General features: G+C 42.3%; 1 protein-coding gene across 1 annotated transcript in view; it reads right to left on the bottom strand.

The window, feature by feature from the left end:
• Positions 1 to 9,273: 9,273 nt before the first annotated feature.
• RYR2 (ryanodine receptor 2) overlaps positions 9,274 to 19,977 on the bottom strand; it is a 468,566-nt gene continuing 457,862 nt past the window's right edge. The window contains exons 101-105 of the mRNA XM_039254352.1: positions 16,598 to 16,754; positions 14,081 to 14,145; positions 12,341 to 12,441; positions 11,272 to 11,323; positions 9,274 to 10,727 (exon numbers count right to left, since the gene is read on the bottom strand). Coding sequence (XP_039110283.1) covers positions 10,632 to 10,727; positions 11,272 to 11,323; positions 12,341 to 12,441; positions 14,081 to 14,145; positions 16,598 to 16,754 — 471 coding nt within the window. The 3' untranslated portion in view covers positions 9,274 to 10,631. The remainder of the gene's footprint in view (positions 10,728 to 11,271; positions 11,324 to 12,340; positions 12,442 to 14,080; positions 14,146 to 16,597; positions 16,755 to 19,977) is intronic.

The raw sequence follows: 19,977 nt of genomic DNA, 5'->3' as shown, positions 1-19,977 counted from the left end.
CAAACATATGGTATCTGTCCTTCTCTGCCTGACTTACTTCACTCAGCATAACACCCTCAAGTTCCATCCACACATGGCCAGATTTCATTGTTTCTCGTTGCCATGTAGTATTCCATGGTATAGATAAACCACATCTTCCTGATCCATCCCTCAGTTGATGGACACTTAGGCTCCTTCCATGATTTGGCTAGTGTTGAGAGTGCTGCTATGAACATTGGGGTCCATGTGCCCCTATGCATCAGCACTCCTGTATCCCTTGGGTAAATCCCTAGCAGTGCTATTGCTGGGTCACAGGGGAGTTCTGTTGTTAATATTTTGAGGAACCTCCACACTGTTTTCCAGAGCAGCTGCACCAGTGTACATTCCCACCAACAGTGTAGGAGGGTGCCTGTTTCTCCACATCCTCGCCAGCATCTAGAGTCTCCTGGTTTGTTCACTTTAGCCACTCTGACTGGCATGAGATGGTATCTCAGTGTGGTTTTGATTTGTATTTCCCTGATGAGGAGGGACGCTGAGCATCATTTCATGTGTCTGTTGGCCATCTGGATGTCCTCTTTGGAGAAGTGTCTGTTCATGTCTTCTGTCCATTTCTTCACGGATTGTTTGTTTTTTGGGTGTGGAGTTTGGTGAGTTCCTTCTAGATTTTGGATACTAGCCCTTTATCTGATATGCCATTTGCAACTATCCTTTCCCATTCCTTCGGATGCCTATTAGTTTTATTGTTTCCTTTGCCATGCAAAAGGTTTTAATCTTGATGAGGTCCGGATAGTTCATTTTTGCTCTTGATTCCCTTGCCTTTGGGAAAGTATCAAGTAAGAAATTGCTGCGGTTGAGGTCAAGGTTGTTTCCTGCTTTCTCCTCTAGGGTTTTGATGGTTTCCTGTCTCACATTCAGGTCCTTTATCCATTTTGAGTTTATTTTTGTGTATGGTGTGAGAAAATGATCTCGTTTCATTCTTCTGCATGTTGCTGTCCAGTTCTCCCAACACCATGTGTTAAAGAGGCTGTCTTTTTCCCGTTGGATACTCTTTTCCTGCTTTGTCAAAGATTAGTTGGCTATACATTTGTGGGTCCAATTCTGAGTTCTCTGTTCTATTCCATTGGTCCATGTGTCTGTTTTTGTGCCAATACCATACTGTCTTGATGATGACAGCTTTGTAGTACAGGCTAAAGTCTCAGATTGTGAGGCCTCCCATTTTGATTTTCTTCTTCAATATTACTTTGGCTATTCAGGGTCTTTTCTGATTCCATACAAATTTTAGGATAGTTTGTTCTAGTTTTGAGAAGAATGCTGGTACAATTTTGATTGGGTTTGCACTGAATGTGTAGATTGCTCTGGTAGTAATGGCATTTTAACAATATTTATTCTTCCAAACCAGGAGCATGGAATGTTTTTCCAGATCTTTGTGTCTTCTTCAATTTCCTTCATAAGTTTTCTATGTTTTTCATCATACAGATCTCCTGTATCTTTGGTTAGGTTTATGCCGAGGTATTTTATGTTTTTTTGTCCAATTGTGACTCGGATCCATTTCTTGATTTCTCTTTGTGTTGCTTCATTATTGGTGTATAAAAATGCAACCAATTTCTGTACATTGATATTGTACCCTGCAACTTGGCTGAATTCATGGATCAGTTCTATTAGGCTTCTGGTGGAGTCTGACGGGTTTTCTATGTAGAGTATCATGTCATTTGTGAAAAGTGAAAGGTTGACTTCTTTGCCAATGCTGATGCCTTTTATTTCCTTTTGTTGTCTGATGGCTGATGCTAGGACCTCCAGCACTATGTTAAACAGCAGTGGTGAGAGTGGACATCCCTGTCGTGTTCCTGATCTCAGGGGGAAAGCTCTCAGTTTTTCCCCATTGAGGATGATGTTAGCTGTGGGATTCTCATAGATGGCTTTGATGATGTTTAAGTAAGTTCCTTCTATCCCGACTTTCTCAAGGGTCTTTATTAAGAAGAGATGCTGTATTTTGTCAAATGTTTTTTCTGCATCTATCGAAAGGACCATATGGTTTTTGTCTTTTCTTTTGTTAATGCGATGTATCACATTGATTGATTTGCTAATATTGAACTAGCCCTGTAACCCAGGAGTGAATCCCATTTGATCATTGTGGATAAATCTTTTTATGTGCTGTTGGATTCGATTAGCAAGTATCTTGTTGAGGATTTTTGCATCCATATTCATCAAGGATATTGGATTGTAGTTCTCTTTTTTTCCTGGATCTCTGGCTTGGGAATAAGAGTGATGCTGGCTTCATAGAATGAGTCCAGAAGTTTTCCTTCCATTTCTATTTTTTGGAATAGCTTGAGAAGAATGGGTATTTACCCTGATTTAAATGCCTGGTAGAATTCTCCAGGGAAGCCATCTGGCCCAGGGGTCTTATTTGTTGGGAGATTTTTGATAACTGAATACATTTCTTCACTAGTTATGGGTTTGTTCAGATTTTCTATCTCTTCCCGTGTGAATTTTGGTAGTGAGTGTGTGTTTAGGAATTTGTCCATTTCTTCTAAGTTGTCCAGTTTATTGGCATATAGTCTTTCATAGTATTCCCTGATAATTGCTTGTATTTCTGAGGGGTTTGTTGTAATAAGTCCATTTTCATTCATTATTTTGTCTATTTGTGTGCTCTCTCTTTTCTTTTTGATAAGTCTGGCTAGAGGTTTGTCAATTTTGTTTATTTTTTCAAAAAACCAACTCTTGGTTTCATTGATCTGTTCAACTGTTTTTTGTTTTGTTTTGTTTCTCTATTGTTTATTTCTGCCCTGATTTTTATTATTTCTCTTCTCCTACTGGGTTTGGGGTGCTCTTGTTGCTCTCCTTCTAGTTCCTTTAGGTGCACTGTTAGATTTTGCACTTGCGCTTTTTCTAATTTCTTGAAATAAGCCTGGAGTGCAATGTGCTTTCCTCTAAGAAATGCCTTTGCCACATCCCAAAGGGTTTGGATTGTTTTATTTTCATTTGTTTCCATATGTTATTAAATTCCTTCTGTAATTGCCTAATTGGCCCATTCATTTTTTAGTAGTGTTTTCTTTAACCTCCATGTTTTTGGAGGTTTTCCAGATTTGTTCCTGTGAATGATTTTAAGTTTCATGGCATTGTGATCTGAAAGTGTATATGGTGTGATCTCGATTCTTCTATATTTATTGAGGGCTGCTTTATGTCCCAGTGTGTGATCTGTCATGGAGAATGTGCCATGCGCACTTGAGAAGAAAGTGAATTCCATATATTTAGTTCTAAATATATCTGTCAGATCCATCTGGTCCAATGTGTCATTCAAGTCCATTGTTTCTTTAGTGATTTTCTGTCTAGTTGATCTATCCATTGCTGTAAGTGGAGTATTAAAGTCCCCTGCTATTAGCACGTTCTTATCCATAAGATTATTTCTGTTTGTGATTAATTGTTTTATGTATTTGGGTGTTCCCATATTCGGTGTGTAGACATTTATGATTGTTAGCTCTTCCTGATGGATAGACCCTGTAATTATTATATAATGCCCTTCTTCATTCCTTGTTATTACCTTTACATCCAGTTTGTCTGATATAAGTATAGCTACTCCAGCTTTCTTTTGACTTCCAGTAGCATGATAGATATTTCTCCATCCCCTTACTTTCAATCTGAAGGTGACTTCAGGTCTAAAATGAGTTTCTTGTAGACAGCAAATTGATGGAATTTGTTTTTTATCCATCCTGCTACCCTATGTCTTTTGATTGGAGCATTCAGCCCACTTACGTTCAGTGTTATTATTGAAATATATGGGTTTAGAGTCATTGTGTCGTTTGTAGGATTCATGCTTGTGGTGGTGTCTCTGGTACCTTGTGTTCTTTGCAACATTTGCCTCATGGAGTCTCCCTCAGGATTTCTTGTAGGGCTGGTTTAGTGGTGGCGAATTCTTTCAATTTTTGTTTATTTGGGAAGGCTTTTATCTCTCCTTCTATTCTGAATGACAGGTTTGCTGGGTAGAAGATTCTTGGCTGCATATTTTTCCTGTTCATCACTTTGTAGATCTCCTGCCATTCCTTTCTGGCCTGCCAAGTTTCAGTAGATAGGTCTGTCACCACTCTGATATGTCTCCGTTTGTACGTTGGGGCCCTTTTATCCCTAGCTGAATTCTCTTTGTCCTTATATTTTGCCAGTTTCATTGTGATATGTCACACAGAAGATCGTTTCAAGTTACGCCTGAAGGGAGTTCTCTGCGCCTCTTGGATTCAATGTCTATTTCTTTCCCCAGATTAGGGAAGTTGTCGGCTATAATTTGTTCCAGGACTCCTTCAGTGCCTTTCCCTCTCTCTTCCTCTTCTGAAATTCTTATGATATGGATATTGTTCCATTTGATTGTATCGCTCAGCTCTCGAAGTCTCCTTTCGTGTTTGTGGATTAGTTTATCTTTTTCTCGGCTTCCTCTTTTTCTATAATTGTGTCTTCTAATTCACCTATTCTCCTTTCTGCCTCTTCAATTTGTGCATTGGATGCCTCCATTTTATTATGCATCTCATTTATAGCATTTTTTCATTCATCACAACTATTTTTAAGCTCCATAGTCTTTGTAGCAAGAGCTTCTCTGATGTCTTCCATGTCTTTTTCAAGCCCAGCGATTAATTTTATGACTAATGTTCTAAATTCTCGTTCAGTTATATTGCTTATATCTGTTTTGAGCAGCTCTTTAGCTGTCATTTCTTCCTGGAATTTCTTTAGAGGAGAATTCTTCCGTTTTGTCATTTTGGCTAGCTTTCTGTCTCTTGTTAGTTTTGAAAGCTTGTTATTCATTCTGCACCTTCGAGTTCTGCTGTATTAAAGAAGGCTCTTTGTCCAGGGTCTGTCTGTTCAGGCAGTGTTCTTTGAATGGTGTCTCTTGGTCTCTCTTGTTGAGACTTTGGTTATTTTATTTCCCTACTCGTAGCGGTATCTGTGACTCTCTACCATGTGTACATTGGCTTATTTCTTGAGGTAGCCCTGGAAAAGAAAACAAACAGACCAACACACAGGGAACAAAGGCACACAAACACACAGACAAATCCAACAAACACACAAACTGAAAGGGAAAAAGAAAAAGAAAAAAAGGAAGTGACCAAAAAAAAAAACCCTAAAAAAAAGAAAAAAAGAAAAGAAAAAAGAAAAAACCCAATGGACAAGGACAGTCTAAAAGCATAGAACCAGAATTCCCAGCTACAGATAGAGCCGGGTGTATGCAGTGCTGATGGAAAAGCATATACAAAGAGAGAAATGACAGGGCAGGAAGTAGTAAAATTGGAAATGAAATGACCAGGCAGAGAGGCTAAGATGCTTATTCAGAGAGAGAAAGAGGGGAATATATGGTAAGACGCGAGACAAAAGAAATGAAGATAATGCTACTCAAAGAAACCCTATGGTCTGATTACTCTAGAGAGAGAGAAAAAAAAAAAAGGTAGCAGTGGAGGTGTAGAATATGTATCTAGAGAACGGATTAGATGTGACTGTTTAAGCAAGCCAGTGACCAGAATCAATCAGGGCAGTGCATCCATGTTGGTCTTGCCTGGCTTTCGTGTTTTTAAAAAACAAACAAATAAACAGCAGCTCTCTAGTGGGGATGGGTGTGGTTCGGTGGAGGCTGGTCTTAGCCTCCAGTGCATCCTGCGGGTCGCTCCCTGAGGTCCCGCCTTGGTGGTTGTGGGGAGAAATGTGGCGGTGCCCCAGTCCCTTTTCAAACCAAGTGTTGCAACTCACTCTTTTGGGTCTCATCTCCTGGTGCCAGGGGCACAGCCAAGGTGGGCCGTGCTCTATATCCCAAGACAGGCCTTGTTTCCAGATCTCAATCCACGTGCCCCATTGATAACACCTGAAATATAAATTCACAGGCGAGTCCCTCAGAGCAGCTTCAAGCCTCTTGCCTTCCCCCTGGGGGTCCAGCCGAGCCAGAAGCACAAAGGTGCGGCTTCAGGCACCACCGTGTCCCCTCCAGGTCGAGCTGGCGAGCGAGGAGCAATTTCTCCTAGGGTCGCCTGGGACCAGTGGGTCCGCCTAGGGTCAGCTGGACAGTAGGAAACCAGACCCCTCTGTGTCACAAGCCGAGTTTTCTCTCTTCTCCAGCGACAGGGACAGTGTCTTGAGTGGTTTCGGCCACTCTTTCTTTTCTCCTCCTGGACTCCCCGTGGCTCCCCGTAAAGGGGACTCTCCCCTTTCCTCATGTGTTTCCGGTCCCGGCCCATTTTTATCTTCCCCAATTTGCACGTACCCTATAAGGTTTTCTCAGCGGATTCTGTCTCCTTTTCCTCCCAAACTCCTGGATTCTGTCAGGGTTCCTATGGCTTCAGGTCTTCTCTGTTTGATGGGGGCAAGTGAAATGTACAGAGCTCCCTACTTCTCCGCCATCTTGTCTCTCTCTCTCTCCCTCCCCACCCCCCTCTCCTGTTTCATTTTTTCTGGGTCATAAAGACCCTGTTACTTTTCAAACCAGTCTGGCCACAATAGGAAAGAGAGTAAACAGAAATCTAGCATTTTAGAGAATGCTCCAGCTCTTCCACTAACCAGGACCTCTGTCAAGGCATTTAACCTGCCTCGACTGCTCATCCGAAACATGATTGCCCAAATCCGTTCCAGCCCGAATGTTCTAGAAGGCTCGGATGTCATACATATGAGAAAAGTAGTGCTTCCACCACTGTTAACTGTACTGAGTTGTATGTAAATACTCTGCCCTGTGGGGAACATGAAACTTCAAGGACTTACTCAGCTATTTGTTTAACACTCACATTAGCTACACAATTGAATACTAGGAGTCTAGAAGATATGATGGGTTCAGACTTTGTCCTATTAAGAAATGTGTTGGGGCGCCTGGGTGGCTCAGTTTGGTGTCTGACTCTGGATTTTGGCTCAGGTCATGATCTCTTGGTTTGTGAGCCTGGAATTGGGCTCCATGCTGATAGCATGGGGCCTGCTTGGGATTCTTTCTCCCTCTCTGTGACCCTCCCCTGCTCATGCACACTCTCTCCCTCACTCTCAAAATACATAAATTTAAAAAAAAAAAGAGAAATGTGTTACTAGGGGCCCCTGGGTGGCTCAGTCGGTTAAGCATCCGACTTTAGATTTCAGCTCACGTCATGATCCCATGGGTTTGTGAGATTGAGCCCCATGTTGGGCTCCATGCTGACAGCACAGAGCCTGCTTGGGATTCTCTCACTCCCTCTCTCTCTCTGCCCCTCCTCTGCAATCTCTCTTTCAAAATAAATCAATAACCATTAAAAACTGTGTTATTTATGCTTATTGGTATTAAAAAACCCAGGTGCCATCATGCACTGTACCAACATGAAGATGTTTCTTTTCCAGGTTTTATCACAGGTATTTCATAATTCTGGACAGAAATGTCACCAGTAAGGTGATAGGTCATCTTCTTCACCGTTTTTTATAAAATAATTTGGAGAATGTCTGTCTAAACATTTCCATGTCAAGTTTACATGAATCCATGCTTGGGTAAATATATTAAATGCATTTTAAAAAAGTTCTCCTTTACTGTGTTCAGAATAAATGAGGCACTGGCCACACTGATGGCCACACAAAGCCCCTTCCAGCAATGGGGAGGGGGGCCATAAACTGAAAGAAAACTGGAGTTTAAGGAATAGGAACATTTCCCCAGTAAAACAACATAGTAAAAACAAAAGTATTATTTTTCACAGCTATGCTTTTACAATGGGGAAGAATGTAATTTTCATTACAATATGACTTTTAAATAGGGTTTTGAGGAACTAAGAGCTGCCTCTTGCACGTGAGAAATAATGACCATCAGTCCAAGGACTAAGTATCACTTATTGCATTTGGAAATCTTCAACTACGATTCTAAATTTATTTCATGGAGAAAGATCAAGAGAGATTTCCAGGAGAGGAGAAAGAGAGAGAGACAGAGAGACGGGGGTGGGGGGTGGGGAGGAGGAAGGGAGGGAGGGAGAGGGAGAGATGGATGGTTGGATAAGAATGGCGAAAAAATGGCTGTGTTAAAATGGAACTATGCAGATAGTATATCCTTTGTGAATGTTTGAATATTTGTATAATACAAAATCTCTAAAGGGATGATGTTTCTTGAGTCTGAGTAAGTCAGTCAATCCAGAGTTTAATCAGAGAAGTGGTGAGCCACATTGTTTTAGATTCATGGGACATTTCCTGGGAGAATGAATGACGCTGATATATAAAAGCCCCCTCTTCTCTTGAGGACTTGAGAAGGGAACAGGTGATCTCAAAGTGTCTTCCACAAGAAGGCTGGGCAGTGGGTGGTTTTCTAAAGTGACTGGCTCTGCTCCCTTCCTCTTCCCTCCCAGTGCTGATGCTCAAAGTCCACGGGTGGAGGGAAGCTCCTTTTCCAGAATTCAGCCTTTTTCTGCATCTCTGTGAGCACTGTCACCTTCCCAGGCACTAATGCCAGGAGCGATCAATTAGGAGTCAACAAGTTTGCAAAATCCAGGCCAGGAGATGACTAGGGATTTGTTCACTCACCTCTCACCTGTACTGTTGTTTCATAGCAAATCTGACTTTGCCTTATTAATGGAAGACCCGAGTCTATCAGCAGATTTTATGTCCTGGAGAAATATGTATTTCTTTTCACTGTATGCTTCCTCTGCAGTTTTGTGGCAAAGAGGAACATGATTTTTGATGTTTTATAGGGCTGATCTATTTTATTCAGACTCCTCAGAACATAAGATCACCTCCCTGGGCAGGCTTGGGAATTCCTATGGTGTGGTTGAATTGATTCTATTCCTTCTCCCAAATAAAAATGATACCAAAAGACAAATGTAAAACGAGGGTACCATAGCTTTCATGCTGTGTCAATAAGTTGAAAAATGACAGGTGACACCCAGCACAGTGTTTGGAACACAGCGAATGTTCGATTAGTGTCTGAGTATCTAATAACACCACTTTCTAGCTAGTGTACCAGTTCTCTTTCATATGAAGGCAGAAAATGAATCTGTACTATTACAGGGGAAAAAACTGCCCTGGGCAAGGAAGAGCCTTCTAGAATGAGAGCTGTATAAAAATTAAATGATTCGGGAGACAGCGACTTTATTGTCGGTGGTTTTAGCGAACTCCTGATGGCCCAAGTCAGCGAAGGACAGGGGTGAGGCTGGGTGCTACAAACTGCTGCTGTGTTTCTGTAAGCATAAAGGCAGAGACCTCGTTCAGCCATAAGGAAATCTGAAGGCACTAAAGGCCATAGGGCAGGGTTTGCATTGCCCCGGACCCCCCTCAAGTTAAAAGCTCAAGGTTTTATAATGCCTCCCAACTATATATGAAATGGAGAAAGAAGAGAGTGAGAAAGTTAGTTAAATAGTTTAATCAGAGCAGTTTTCCAATTCTAAAATTAACAAGCAGACTTGTAATAAAAGAGCTCCAATGTTTGCAAAATGATCTTGCTTCCATTCTGAATCTGTCTTTTTATTTGTAAAGATAAGCATTACATTTAAAAGGACTCAAAATGGAGTGACTGGTAATTATCATCCGTGGTTTTTGATGCATCTGATGAACTCCCTGAATGGATATTGCTTCAGCTTTGATATTAAAAAAATGGCCAGACAAGAAGTCCTTAATCAGCAACTGATCACAGGTGACCAAATAAAGAGAAAAACCCAAAACTACTGTCAAGTTCATAACGTATCACATTGTTGGTGGATGACACTGGCTCCAAATATACAATTAAGCCCACAACACTTTATTACTATGAGTAGAGTTATCATGAAAGGTCTCTCAAGTTCATCGACTTGCTTCTGGAGGTTTTCTTTGTTCTTTTAAACTTGCATAATAAACATGCAATGAATTATTTCTTTTGAAAGTGTTTTTTTTTTTGCAGTCTTTATGTTTTCATACAAAGATTTCATAAAGTTGCAGTGTTGCATCAGAGCATTACCAAAATAAGAACACGATCACATGGGGAGGGTAAATGTGAATTTAGCGAATGAGAAGAGCCTCCTCTCATCCTGAGACAGGCCACCTGTTGTTTTGTAAAAAGTTGCACACAAACTGCTTTCCTTACCCTCCCCCACCAGAGATAGATAAGAATAAAGGAAAAAAAACTCCACAAAATCAATCTAAGAAAAAAAATCGACATAAAGAAAATAAAGATGTTTTTTTTCATGCACACGTCTTCTGCATAGCTCAACCCACATATAGTAAGGCACTATTTCCCTTCGTAAGTGGTGTCCACGGCAATCTCTTAAGTGCTACAGTGCTCTGTGACCATTAGAGAGTTCCTCTCAGGATGGTGAAATAAAGGGGCTGGATGAGTGTGGCTGCCACGCGTCTCTGTGACTGTCCTGTAGCTCAAGGGGACTTCCAGGAGTCTCAGAAGGAAATCGGTCTGTTTGTGTTATGATGGAGAGTGTCTGAAATGGTGTCGTTTCCAGAGTTCCTATGTTGTCTGTGTATGAATTTAGAATATTCTTCAGTCTTTATTCTCAAAGAAAATACACAAGGTGGGAGGTGGGGGTAGGAAAAGCACAGTCAAGTCTTCAGAAACAGAGTTCACTGCTCCCAGAAAGCATATAATGCTGCCAGTCTGCAAATTCAGTAGGATGTCTTCAAGAGAGCAGAGAAAGAGAGAGTCAGAGAGACAGAGAGAGACCGAAACAGAGAGAGTGGATGTGTATGTTTTGGTTTTCAGAGGTGATTGGAGTCTGAGTTTAATTTAGCTGGTCTTCATACTGTTTTCGGAAGCAGTCCCCCGCTGGGAAGAATTCCCAGCACCTTTCTTGGTACATCTTCCAGACATAAGATTCCTGTAAATGGAAAGGAAATGTATTAAGGTCATGTCTTTCTTTCCCCAGAATCTGTGCATTACCACAAAACATAAGACAGAAACACACATTTGTTGCATACAGATCACATACCCGTGTAACTGTGTAAGTACACATAACTACATGGTTGGAAAGGCCCAAATTCATCTAGAGAGCGCCTAACCATACCAGACCTCATCTATTTCTATTTGTGGCATGTGATTTTATGGGTTCTTGTAAAGAAATTACTATTATTAATTGTATCCTTCAAATTCAAACTGTTAACATTTGGAGGTGAATATATGTGGAGACAGTTTCAAATACTTAAGGAGAACAGCAGACATTTCATACACAATGATTTTTAACTGATCCTAATACTGTGGGTTGGAACTCCTCTGAAATCATCTGCTTTCTAATTAAGCAGTCAAGGACATTATACTTATCGGAACGCAAACTCTGCATTCAGGTTTAATGCACACATTTTCCACATCGTGTGCAGATTCTGTCACTTCTTTCAGAAGACGGTGTATGGTCCCTGTTGACCTACCTGTCCTGTGTGCTCTGTTTCATCTTTGTTGATGAGATACATCAGAAAAAACCTACAGATACAGAGAGACTAATCAGAAATGGGTTGTACGGAAATGTCAGCGTACACAGATACTTCTGATCTGGTGATGGGTTAACTTCACACTGTTGGCAGGGCAGAGAAATGTATCAAAACTGCAAGGCAGAAAATGCCACGAGAAGCAAAAACCTAACCATTTTTAAAAAGCATTTCTTTTATAGACACCAACTTGACAATAAACTATGAAAGAAAAAAAATAAAAAGTATTTTTTCAAAGGAGCTACAATATGCGTGTGTACAGTGCAGGTTATACCTCTTGGGAGCTGCGGTGCGTCAGACTCCGTGCCAGATGGCACTTATCCACATGTGGGGCAGGAATCACAATCCCCACTTAGAAAAGCAGGGATCAGAAAGTTTAAATAACTTGCCTAATGTCCCACAGTTGTGAATTCCAAAGCCTGCCTTTTTTCTTTTAGCTACTGTGCTCCTCTGCCTCTCTTCTGTTTGATATTAAAATTGGTCAGAAACCAAGAATAATTTTGTACCCAACTGCAGCTTGAGCTAGTCCTAAAGCAATAGCTAGATTTCTATGTATTTTTAAAAAAATGCAATTTTTAATCATGTTAGGATACAGTGCCTAAAGAGGATACTTGTGCCTAAAGAGATCTGTATGTCATCAGAAAATGAAAATGGAGATTCCTCTATCTCTAGGAAGCATCTGGAGTCTCCCTTCTTGAAATGGGTAACATGGCCAAGGCTCTCTGAGAGGCTGAGCATGTATTTTGCTTATCCTTTTCCAGCTTTCCATTTCATGTTCTAGAAGGTATCATTCACACGAAGGGCTGCAAGTTCTTTTCTTTTGTGCTCAGGAGGCTGACATAAGAAGAGAACCACCAGCTGGGAGTCTTTCTCTCAAAGAGATATATATGAAGCCTGAGTTCAATCACATAAAGGAAAGGAAGCTATCTCTCTTCTGCTTCTCAAGCTTGCTAATATGGGAGCTTTGGTGGGTACAAGGAGGGGCTGGAGACTCTGAGTCAGGCAAACTCACAGGTAATTGGCCAGGTTGTGTTCCTGTAAAGTGTGGGTTTCAAAGCCATGTGGCACTGTGTCGAAGTAATCGTTGCCTATCCCACAGATGAAACATTTGGTCTAGAAGACAAAGGGAAACATTAAAATGTCAGAATTCAGAAAGGAAAACAAACACACAACTTGCCACTTAGGGGGCAGATGCTTACTTGATCTTTGTAGAAGATCATGGCGGAAGGCTGTGCCAAGCACATGAATACTAATTTAACTGTTACCACAACTATACCTTGCTGGAGGTTTAAATGACATAGGTACCAGCAACAAGTAACATACGTAGGAAGAAGCGCACAGGATCAAGATGGCTGAAAAGCGCTGTCTTTTCCTTATTTTCTTGAGCCTAAGTGAGAGTGCCCAGACTTAGCTATCAGTCTTGTTCATGACATTGACTCAAGTTATGTAGGCAGGACTCAGTGTATCCTCAGCTGAAACCACCAGCTTCGTACCTACTTGAATAAAGTCTGATGACCAAGAGAAGGGGGGGTGGAAATCCAGATTACTCCCATCTGGGGAGAGCCAAATCAAATACCAAGCTGTGGGGTGTTTAATCAATGACTGAGAGAGGGTCCGCCATGGGCCAGGCACCGAGCTAAAGTGCAGAATTAACCAATGAACGTGTATCGGGAGCACCTTCTACTCCAGGAATGGGGTGCCTGCTCTTTCTCCCCGCGTGGTCTAGTCTAACCAGATCTCTCGGCACAATACCTGCTTAGGTCTGTCGTCTGCAGAACTAGCCTGCAAAACCCAAGGAGAAGCAGGCCTCCCGTGTCATTATGAGAATTTCATATGTATCAACTCCAGTGAATTTAATAGTTATTGCCCTTGTGTGGCTCCAGATGTTCATCTTGCGTGCAAATTAGCAACTGTTCAATACCATCGGAGGCATGTTTATGATGCCTTACATTCTAGGGCCTAGACTCAAGATGATTAAAATAATTTATTCAGCTCTCTCTGCCCTATTGACCAACAACTATGGACAGCAGGAAGGCCACATTCAGAAAGGCAATAGGTCTTTACAAAATAGGCTCATACTTAAGAGCTTCACCCACGAACCTGCCCCTCCTCTGTGTTACTTATGTCAGTTACTCTGGAAATCTGGGTGGCATCCCTGCTTGCTCCGAACACCTCACCCTCTGCATCTGGCCAATCACCCTCTTCTTGCCATGCCAATTCTAAAGTTCTGCTTGAATCCATCTGGTTCCTACATCTTTGGTGGACGTTGTTAGCAAGAGCCCCGTCACCTCCTTCCTAAAACATGCTCCCAAGCCCACCTTCCTGCCCCTAACCTTGTTAGTTGCTAATGCACTGCCAAACCCCTTCACCTTATTTAAAACCCATTTCTGATTTTCCACAGCCTGTACGTTATACTACAAATCTTTCCAATGAATTGTTAAAAGGGTTCAACCACTGTTCTGCAATTTCCTGTGTACTTAATTGTCAGTGAATCCACCGTTTTTGAACGGGTGGTTCTCCTCGGGAAGCAGGAGGTACTGCTGTTTGCACGCACCCGGGCTCTGCCATGTTTCCAGCCTACCACACTGCTCAATTATGTGCACTGCCTGGACGGAAAACAGGCCAAGGAAGCCACGTGTTGCTTACGCCCTTTTCTTACTTTCTCCCACATCTGTGGCTCTTTGATAAGGGCAGTAAGGAACAGGAATGCCCACAACAACAACACAGCTGAGTCCAATGCGGGAAGACTCACCTCCATGTCTTCTTTGACTTGCTCTTGTTGGTCTCTTAGCTCTCCAAAAGCATCAATAATTAAACCTAGTGTTAAATAAAAACACACACTGATCTTTATCAACCAGAGAATAATAATGAAATTCCCAGCCACCCGGCTAATCCTTCCAAGGAAAGAGAAAATGCAGAGCCATGTTGGGAGAAGTCGTGAGCACACACCCGATTCTCCTCTTAGGGCAGCAGTGTTACCTCTTGGCGGGCAGGAGCACATGTGGGTTCTGTACCTGTGCTTACACCCTCCCTGAGAAGGGGGTTTAAAAATGGAGTGACAGAGGGGCGCCTGGGTGACTTAGTCGGTTAAGCGTCCGACTTTTGCTTAGGTCATGATCTCGCGGTTCGTGGGTTCGAGCCCCGCGTCGGGCTCTGTGCTGACTGCCAGTTCAGAGCCTGGAGCCTGTTTCAGTCTGTGACTCCCTCTCTCTCTGACCCTCCCCTGCTCACGCTGTGTCTCTCTCCTCTCCTAGAAATAAATAAAACATTAAAAAAAATAAAATAAAAAAAATTAAAATGGAGTGACAGAACAGGAAAAACCGCTCGTTAATGTGGCACATACACATGGTATGTTATCCGAGACTTGACGCTCCGAGAAAGAGCAATAGAGATTTCTGTTTGGCAAGGACCAAAAGCTCTACTAATAACATTTTCAAGTGCCAATTTGGAAATCAGAAATTACCCTATTAACTGAGGAATCTGCCTCCAATCATTCTCGTTACATGTTCCTCACACATCAACTTGCCAGCACGCTGTTAACTGTGTCTGCACTGCGCAGTTTTCTCTCAGCCCCTTTTCCTCCTGTGACTTACTGGCTACACACGTTTTTCCGAGTGTTTTAGGAGTTTGCTGTCTTATAAAACATGTTATTGTTCCACTCAATAAAGACGAAAGGATAGATTATGAATCTTGTCAACTTGTTCATGTACTTTACTGGAAACAAAAAGTACTGCTTTGTGCCTGGAGAGCTTAGAGGGTGTCTTGTTTATAGACATTTAATTCAAACCAAGGTAAACAGATAAGCAGAAAAATGTAACAAGAGTGATTTCTCCCAAGGGAGAAAAACACCACATTCCAAGTTTCCTTGGGATAAAGGAAGAATTGTAGGTTAACATGGCTCTCGGGTTTTTGTTGTTGTTGTAGTTTTATTTATTTATTTATTTATTTATGAAAGAGACAGAGACAGCGACAGCATTAGTGGGGGAGAAGGGGAGGGAGGGAGGGAGGGAGGGGGGGAGAGAGAGAGAGAGAGAGAGAGAATCCCAAGCACACTCTATGCCATTAGCAGAGTCTGACACAGGGCTCAAACTCATGAAACCGTGAGATCATGACCTGAGCCCAAACCAAGGATCAGATACTTAGTTGACTGAGCTACCCAGGCGCCCTAATGGGCACCAAACCTTGGGTTTGGATTCCAGCCCTGACACTTCTTGACTGTGCACTTTGGGCCAGTTACTCAGACTTATTATGGCTCAGTTTTCAACTATAAATAACACCACCATTTTCACGGGGTGTATGAAGGTAAAATGAGTTAATACATGTGCCAGGCACATAGCAGGTAGTCAACAATGATAGCCTTAGGATTATTTATGAGGCATTAGATACTGTGCTGAGTACTCCTATGTACATCACTCTTTTAAAAAAATGTGTTAATGTTTTTATTTATTTTTGAGAGAGACAGACAGAGCGCGAGCAAGGGAAGAAGGGCGGAGAGAGAGAAGGAGACACAATCCAAAATAGGCTCCAGGCTCTGTGCTGTCAGTGGAGAGCCCAACACAGGGCTCGAACTCACAAACCACGAGATCATAACCTGAGCAGAAGTTGGAGGCTTAACCAACTGAGCCACTCAGGTGCCCCTACATCACTTCTTTCTTACATATTTTTTTATTTAAATATTTTTTAATGTTTATTTTTAAGAGAGGGAGACAGAATGCAAGCAACGGAGGGGCAAAGAGAGGGAGACATAGAATCTGAAGCAGGCTCCTGGCTCTGAGCTGTCAGCAGAGAGCCCGATGAGGGGCTTGAACTCATGAGCAGTGAGATCATGACCTGAGCCAAAGTTGGACACTTAACTGACTGAGCCACCCAGGCCCTCCTATACATCACTTCTTAAATTTTTTTCAACAATACCATGGTTTAGAGACCTATGTTAATTTCCATCTGATAGACCCAAAGGAATTAAATGGTTCACCCACCCAATACTGTGAAGTTAGTAAGTGGCAGTGCAGAAAGTCACACCGAAGAAAGTGCTCTTTCCATGAGGTAATGGGAAAAGGGTCCAAAGAAACCTGTATATCCATCTTCTCCTTTACCAGGGCCCCTTCTGATTCCCCCCCTACAGATTCCAAATGAAGGAATACTGAAAGGAAAAGTTCTACTTAGCTTTTCCAGAAAGCACTTACATTCTTGCCCAACCTTAAATGTTAACTTGAACAATAAGGGACTCAAATTCTAGATCCTCTTGAGCTTCAGTAAGGATGATGCTTACCTTGTATTATGGCCAAGAGAATGACAATCACGAAGAAGAAGAAGGTGATATCAAAGATGATCCGATAGATCTCATATTCGTCGCCTGCTGGGTCTTCAATTTCATCGCCGATTCCCCCTCCAGCGCGTACCCCGACATACATGTGGAACATATAGCACTGGAAAAGGGAGGCACAGTCACTTCCTGGGGACGCCGCCCATCTGCACATTTAACAAAGCTAAGGTTCTCTCTCGAGGTGCTGATCCTAACTCTGGATACTGGCGATCTCTGCTCTCTACATTGCCTCTTTTTGTTTCTATATTTGTGATTGTGATGCAAAGACTTGGCTCTTATGCTCTGGTGTCTTTTAAACAAAACTCAACACTGCACACTCTGCCTCGCACCTTCTGTCACGCTTTGCAAGGAATGAAAAATACCTCAGTAGCATCTGGCATAAGGTGATCCCATTAAGATCACATTAAGGCCCACAAAGCTATGTTTAATCACACTGCTCTTTTTTTCTTTCTTTCATCATAACAGACATAGGAAAGAGGAAGGAAAACCTCAATATATAATGAGATGGAAACTCAGAAATTAAGCTAGAAAACAACCAGACCTGATAACACCATCCCCTCATCTGTCATGTATGGAATATGATGCTGAAAACTGTCTACTTTAATGTATAGAAGAAAGACAACAGAGAGGAGAGACAAGGAGTAATAACAGCTTATTGTGTAGAATCTGAAACATTAAAGCAACCAAGAAGAAGCAAAGCTCCAAGTGCCCACTGCCGAAGAGGGTGGGGTTTTCAGCCTCAGTGACATTTAGGGCTGGATAGTTCTTTGTATAGGATCTATCATGTGCATTGTAGGATGTTCTATAATGATCTCTGGCCTGTACCCACTCAATAGCACCCACCGATAGCACCTCATCCTATAGATAACCAAAAATATCTGTAGACGTTGCCAAGGGTCCCCGGGAGGGCAAAATCATAACAGTTGAGAGCCAATGGCTTAAAGCATCAGTGTTTTATCTGTTTTCAGGATAAGCTTAGACTCTCCAGGTCAGGGCCTCAGATTTAGTGACACTTCATCCCTCTCTGCTGATGGGTCAGTGCTCCTAAGTACCACCCCCCACTCCACCCATGCCCCTCAGATAAACCACTCCCAGTTCTAGATCTTGGTTTGCACACCCTCCCTATCTTAAACAAGTATTTCCCATTTCTCCTTGGCCAGTTCTTCCTAGACGAATGTTCCCACTTCACAGTTAAGTACCATCTCTGTGCCAATGACTTACAAATTTTTTTCTGTTTACACCTCGGGTCTCTTTCCTGAATTCCAAACTTGTATCTACCACTTACTTATTTTTGATGCTTTATGATCTCTCTCACTGCACTAGAACTGGCTTCATTACAAGAAAGACTTTGGTTACTGCTCTATTATCAGGGCCTAAAATAATGTCCAGCACGTGATAGGAACTTATACATCACCTAGGGCTGAATGAGGGGTGCAAAGTCATGATTGATCAGTGTTCTCATGGAGACTTTGCTGTCTCAGCCCATCAACCTCAAATTCTCAGATCACTCCAAAAAGGGCAGGCAGCAAGGTGACCCCAAAATGCTCCCAGTTCAACAGCTAATATAGTGAGAGATGCAGCACATAGAAAGTGTCCTGGGCCAGATGCCTGGAATTCAGTGATCAGAATTAAATGAAGATTGGGTCCCTCAGGAAGGAGGTTTATCAATCTGGCACATAGCAAATGAAGTGGATCAGAAGCCGGCTCTGCCACTGCCCACCCAGGAACCATCCTGGGGCTCAGGTAAGGGGTCTGTCTTGCAGAGAGGCCGGAAAAGTTATTCTTTTTTTTTTTTTTATGTTTGTTTATTTTTGAGGGAGAGACAAGAGCATGAGCAGGGGAGGGACAGAGAGAGAGGGGGAGACACAGAATCTCAAGCAGGCTCCAGGCTCTGAGCTGTCAGCACAGAGCCCAATGTGTGGCTTGAGCTTACAAACTGTGAGATCATGACCTGAGATGAAGTCAGCTGCTTAACTGACTGAGCCCCCCAGGTGCCCCAGAAAAGTCATTCTGTAAAGACAGCCTGATGGAGCCTAAACCTAACTATGTATTCCGGCTCTCCTAGAGGACTAAATACTGAGGTTCCTGGTACCCACTACAGAACCAAACTCTGGAAGTAAAATTTTGAAGACTGTCATTTAAAAGAATATCCATCAGGAGACTGCATTAATTTCCCAGAACTCTGTGTGTCTAAAACAGTGCCTGAAACTCCTAGCAGTGGATCTGGGGGAAAAGTTTTATTTTCACTGTATACTCTTGCATCTTGCTAGAATATTTTTACCATACACAATTCTTGTTATTAAGAAAAGATTGTAATTATATGGCTTTCTCCAAATCTGTCTTCATATGTTCTTAGTCATGGCCACAGGAAATGGAGAGCGTTTTTGTTTTTTTTTTAAAGGTTTTTGTTTATTTATTTAGAGAGAGAGAGACAAAGACAGCATGAGTTGGGAAGGGGCAGAGAGGGGGAGAGAGAGAATTCCAAGCAGGATCCACACCATCAGCGCAGAGTCCTATGTGGGGCTTGAACCCACAAAATCGTGACCTGAACTGAAACCAAGAGGCAGACACTTAACCAAATGAGACATCCAGGCACCCCTGGATCATGTTCTATTGCAGCTGCCTACTCTTTACATAGAGAACTAACATAGACCATCCTTTGTTGGCTTCACCTTACTTAGCTTTGTTTGCAATCCCCTCTCTGGGCTGAAGACTCGATTTGGACAATCTACCTGGCTCTGGTTGGCACTTCTCCACATCCAGTTCTGACCCTTTGTTTCCTCACCCTCATATCACACCCAGAGTGGGCCAACAGTGTATCACTGCAGTTATCCGTCCACATTCTGGAATGTCCTAGCTCTCCAACTCATGCTTGTTTGACATGTAGGGGACCAAGATCATCTAGCTACTTCCTTTTGCTAAATCTTGCCGACCAATACTTTTACTGGATTATAATTTGGTTTTCAAGATTTTTTTTATTTAATGTTTATTTATCTTTAAGAGAGAAAGAGAGAGGGAGACAGAGCACAAGCAGGGGAGGGGCAGAGAGAGAGAAGGACACAGAATCCGTAGCAGCCTCCAGGCTCTGAGATGTCAGCACAGAGCCCAACAAAAGGCTTGAAGTCACAAACCATGAGATCATGACCTGAACAGAAGTCAGATGCTTAACTGACTGAGCCACCCCGGTGCCCATAGAGTTTTTCTGTAGGGAAGATAATGTGTTGACTTGTGGCATGAACTCTTAATGAGTAGAATATTGGTATTCTGACTCATACATCTGACTCTTAGGAGCCTGCTTAATGTGAGTCTATCCTCAAGAGAATGTT

Source organism: Hyaena hyaena, unplaced genomic scaffold (genome assembly GCF_003009895.1).
Source record: "Hyaena hyaena isolate Hyena2069 unplaced genomic scaffold, ASM300989v1 scaffold_485, whole genome shotgun sequence".
Taxonomy (NCBI): domain Eukaryota; kingdom Metazoa; phylum Chordata; class Mammalia; order Carnivora; family Hyaenidae; genus Hyaena; species Hyaena hyaena.
Note: the sequence above shows the minus strand (reverse complement) of the source record. Positions and strands in the feature narration are given on the sequence as shown.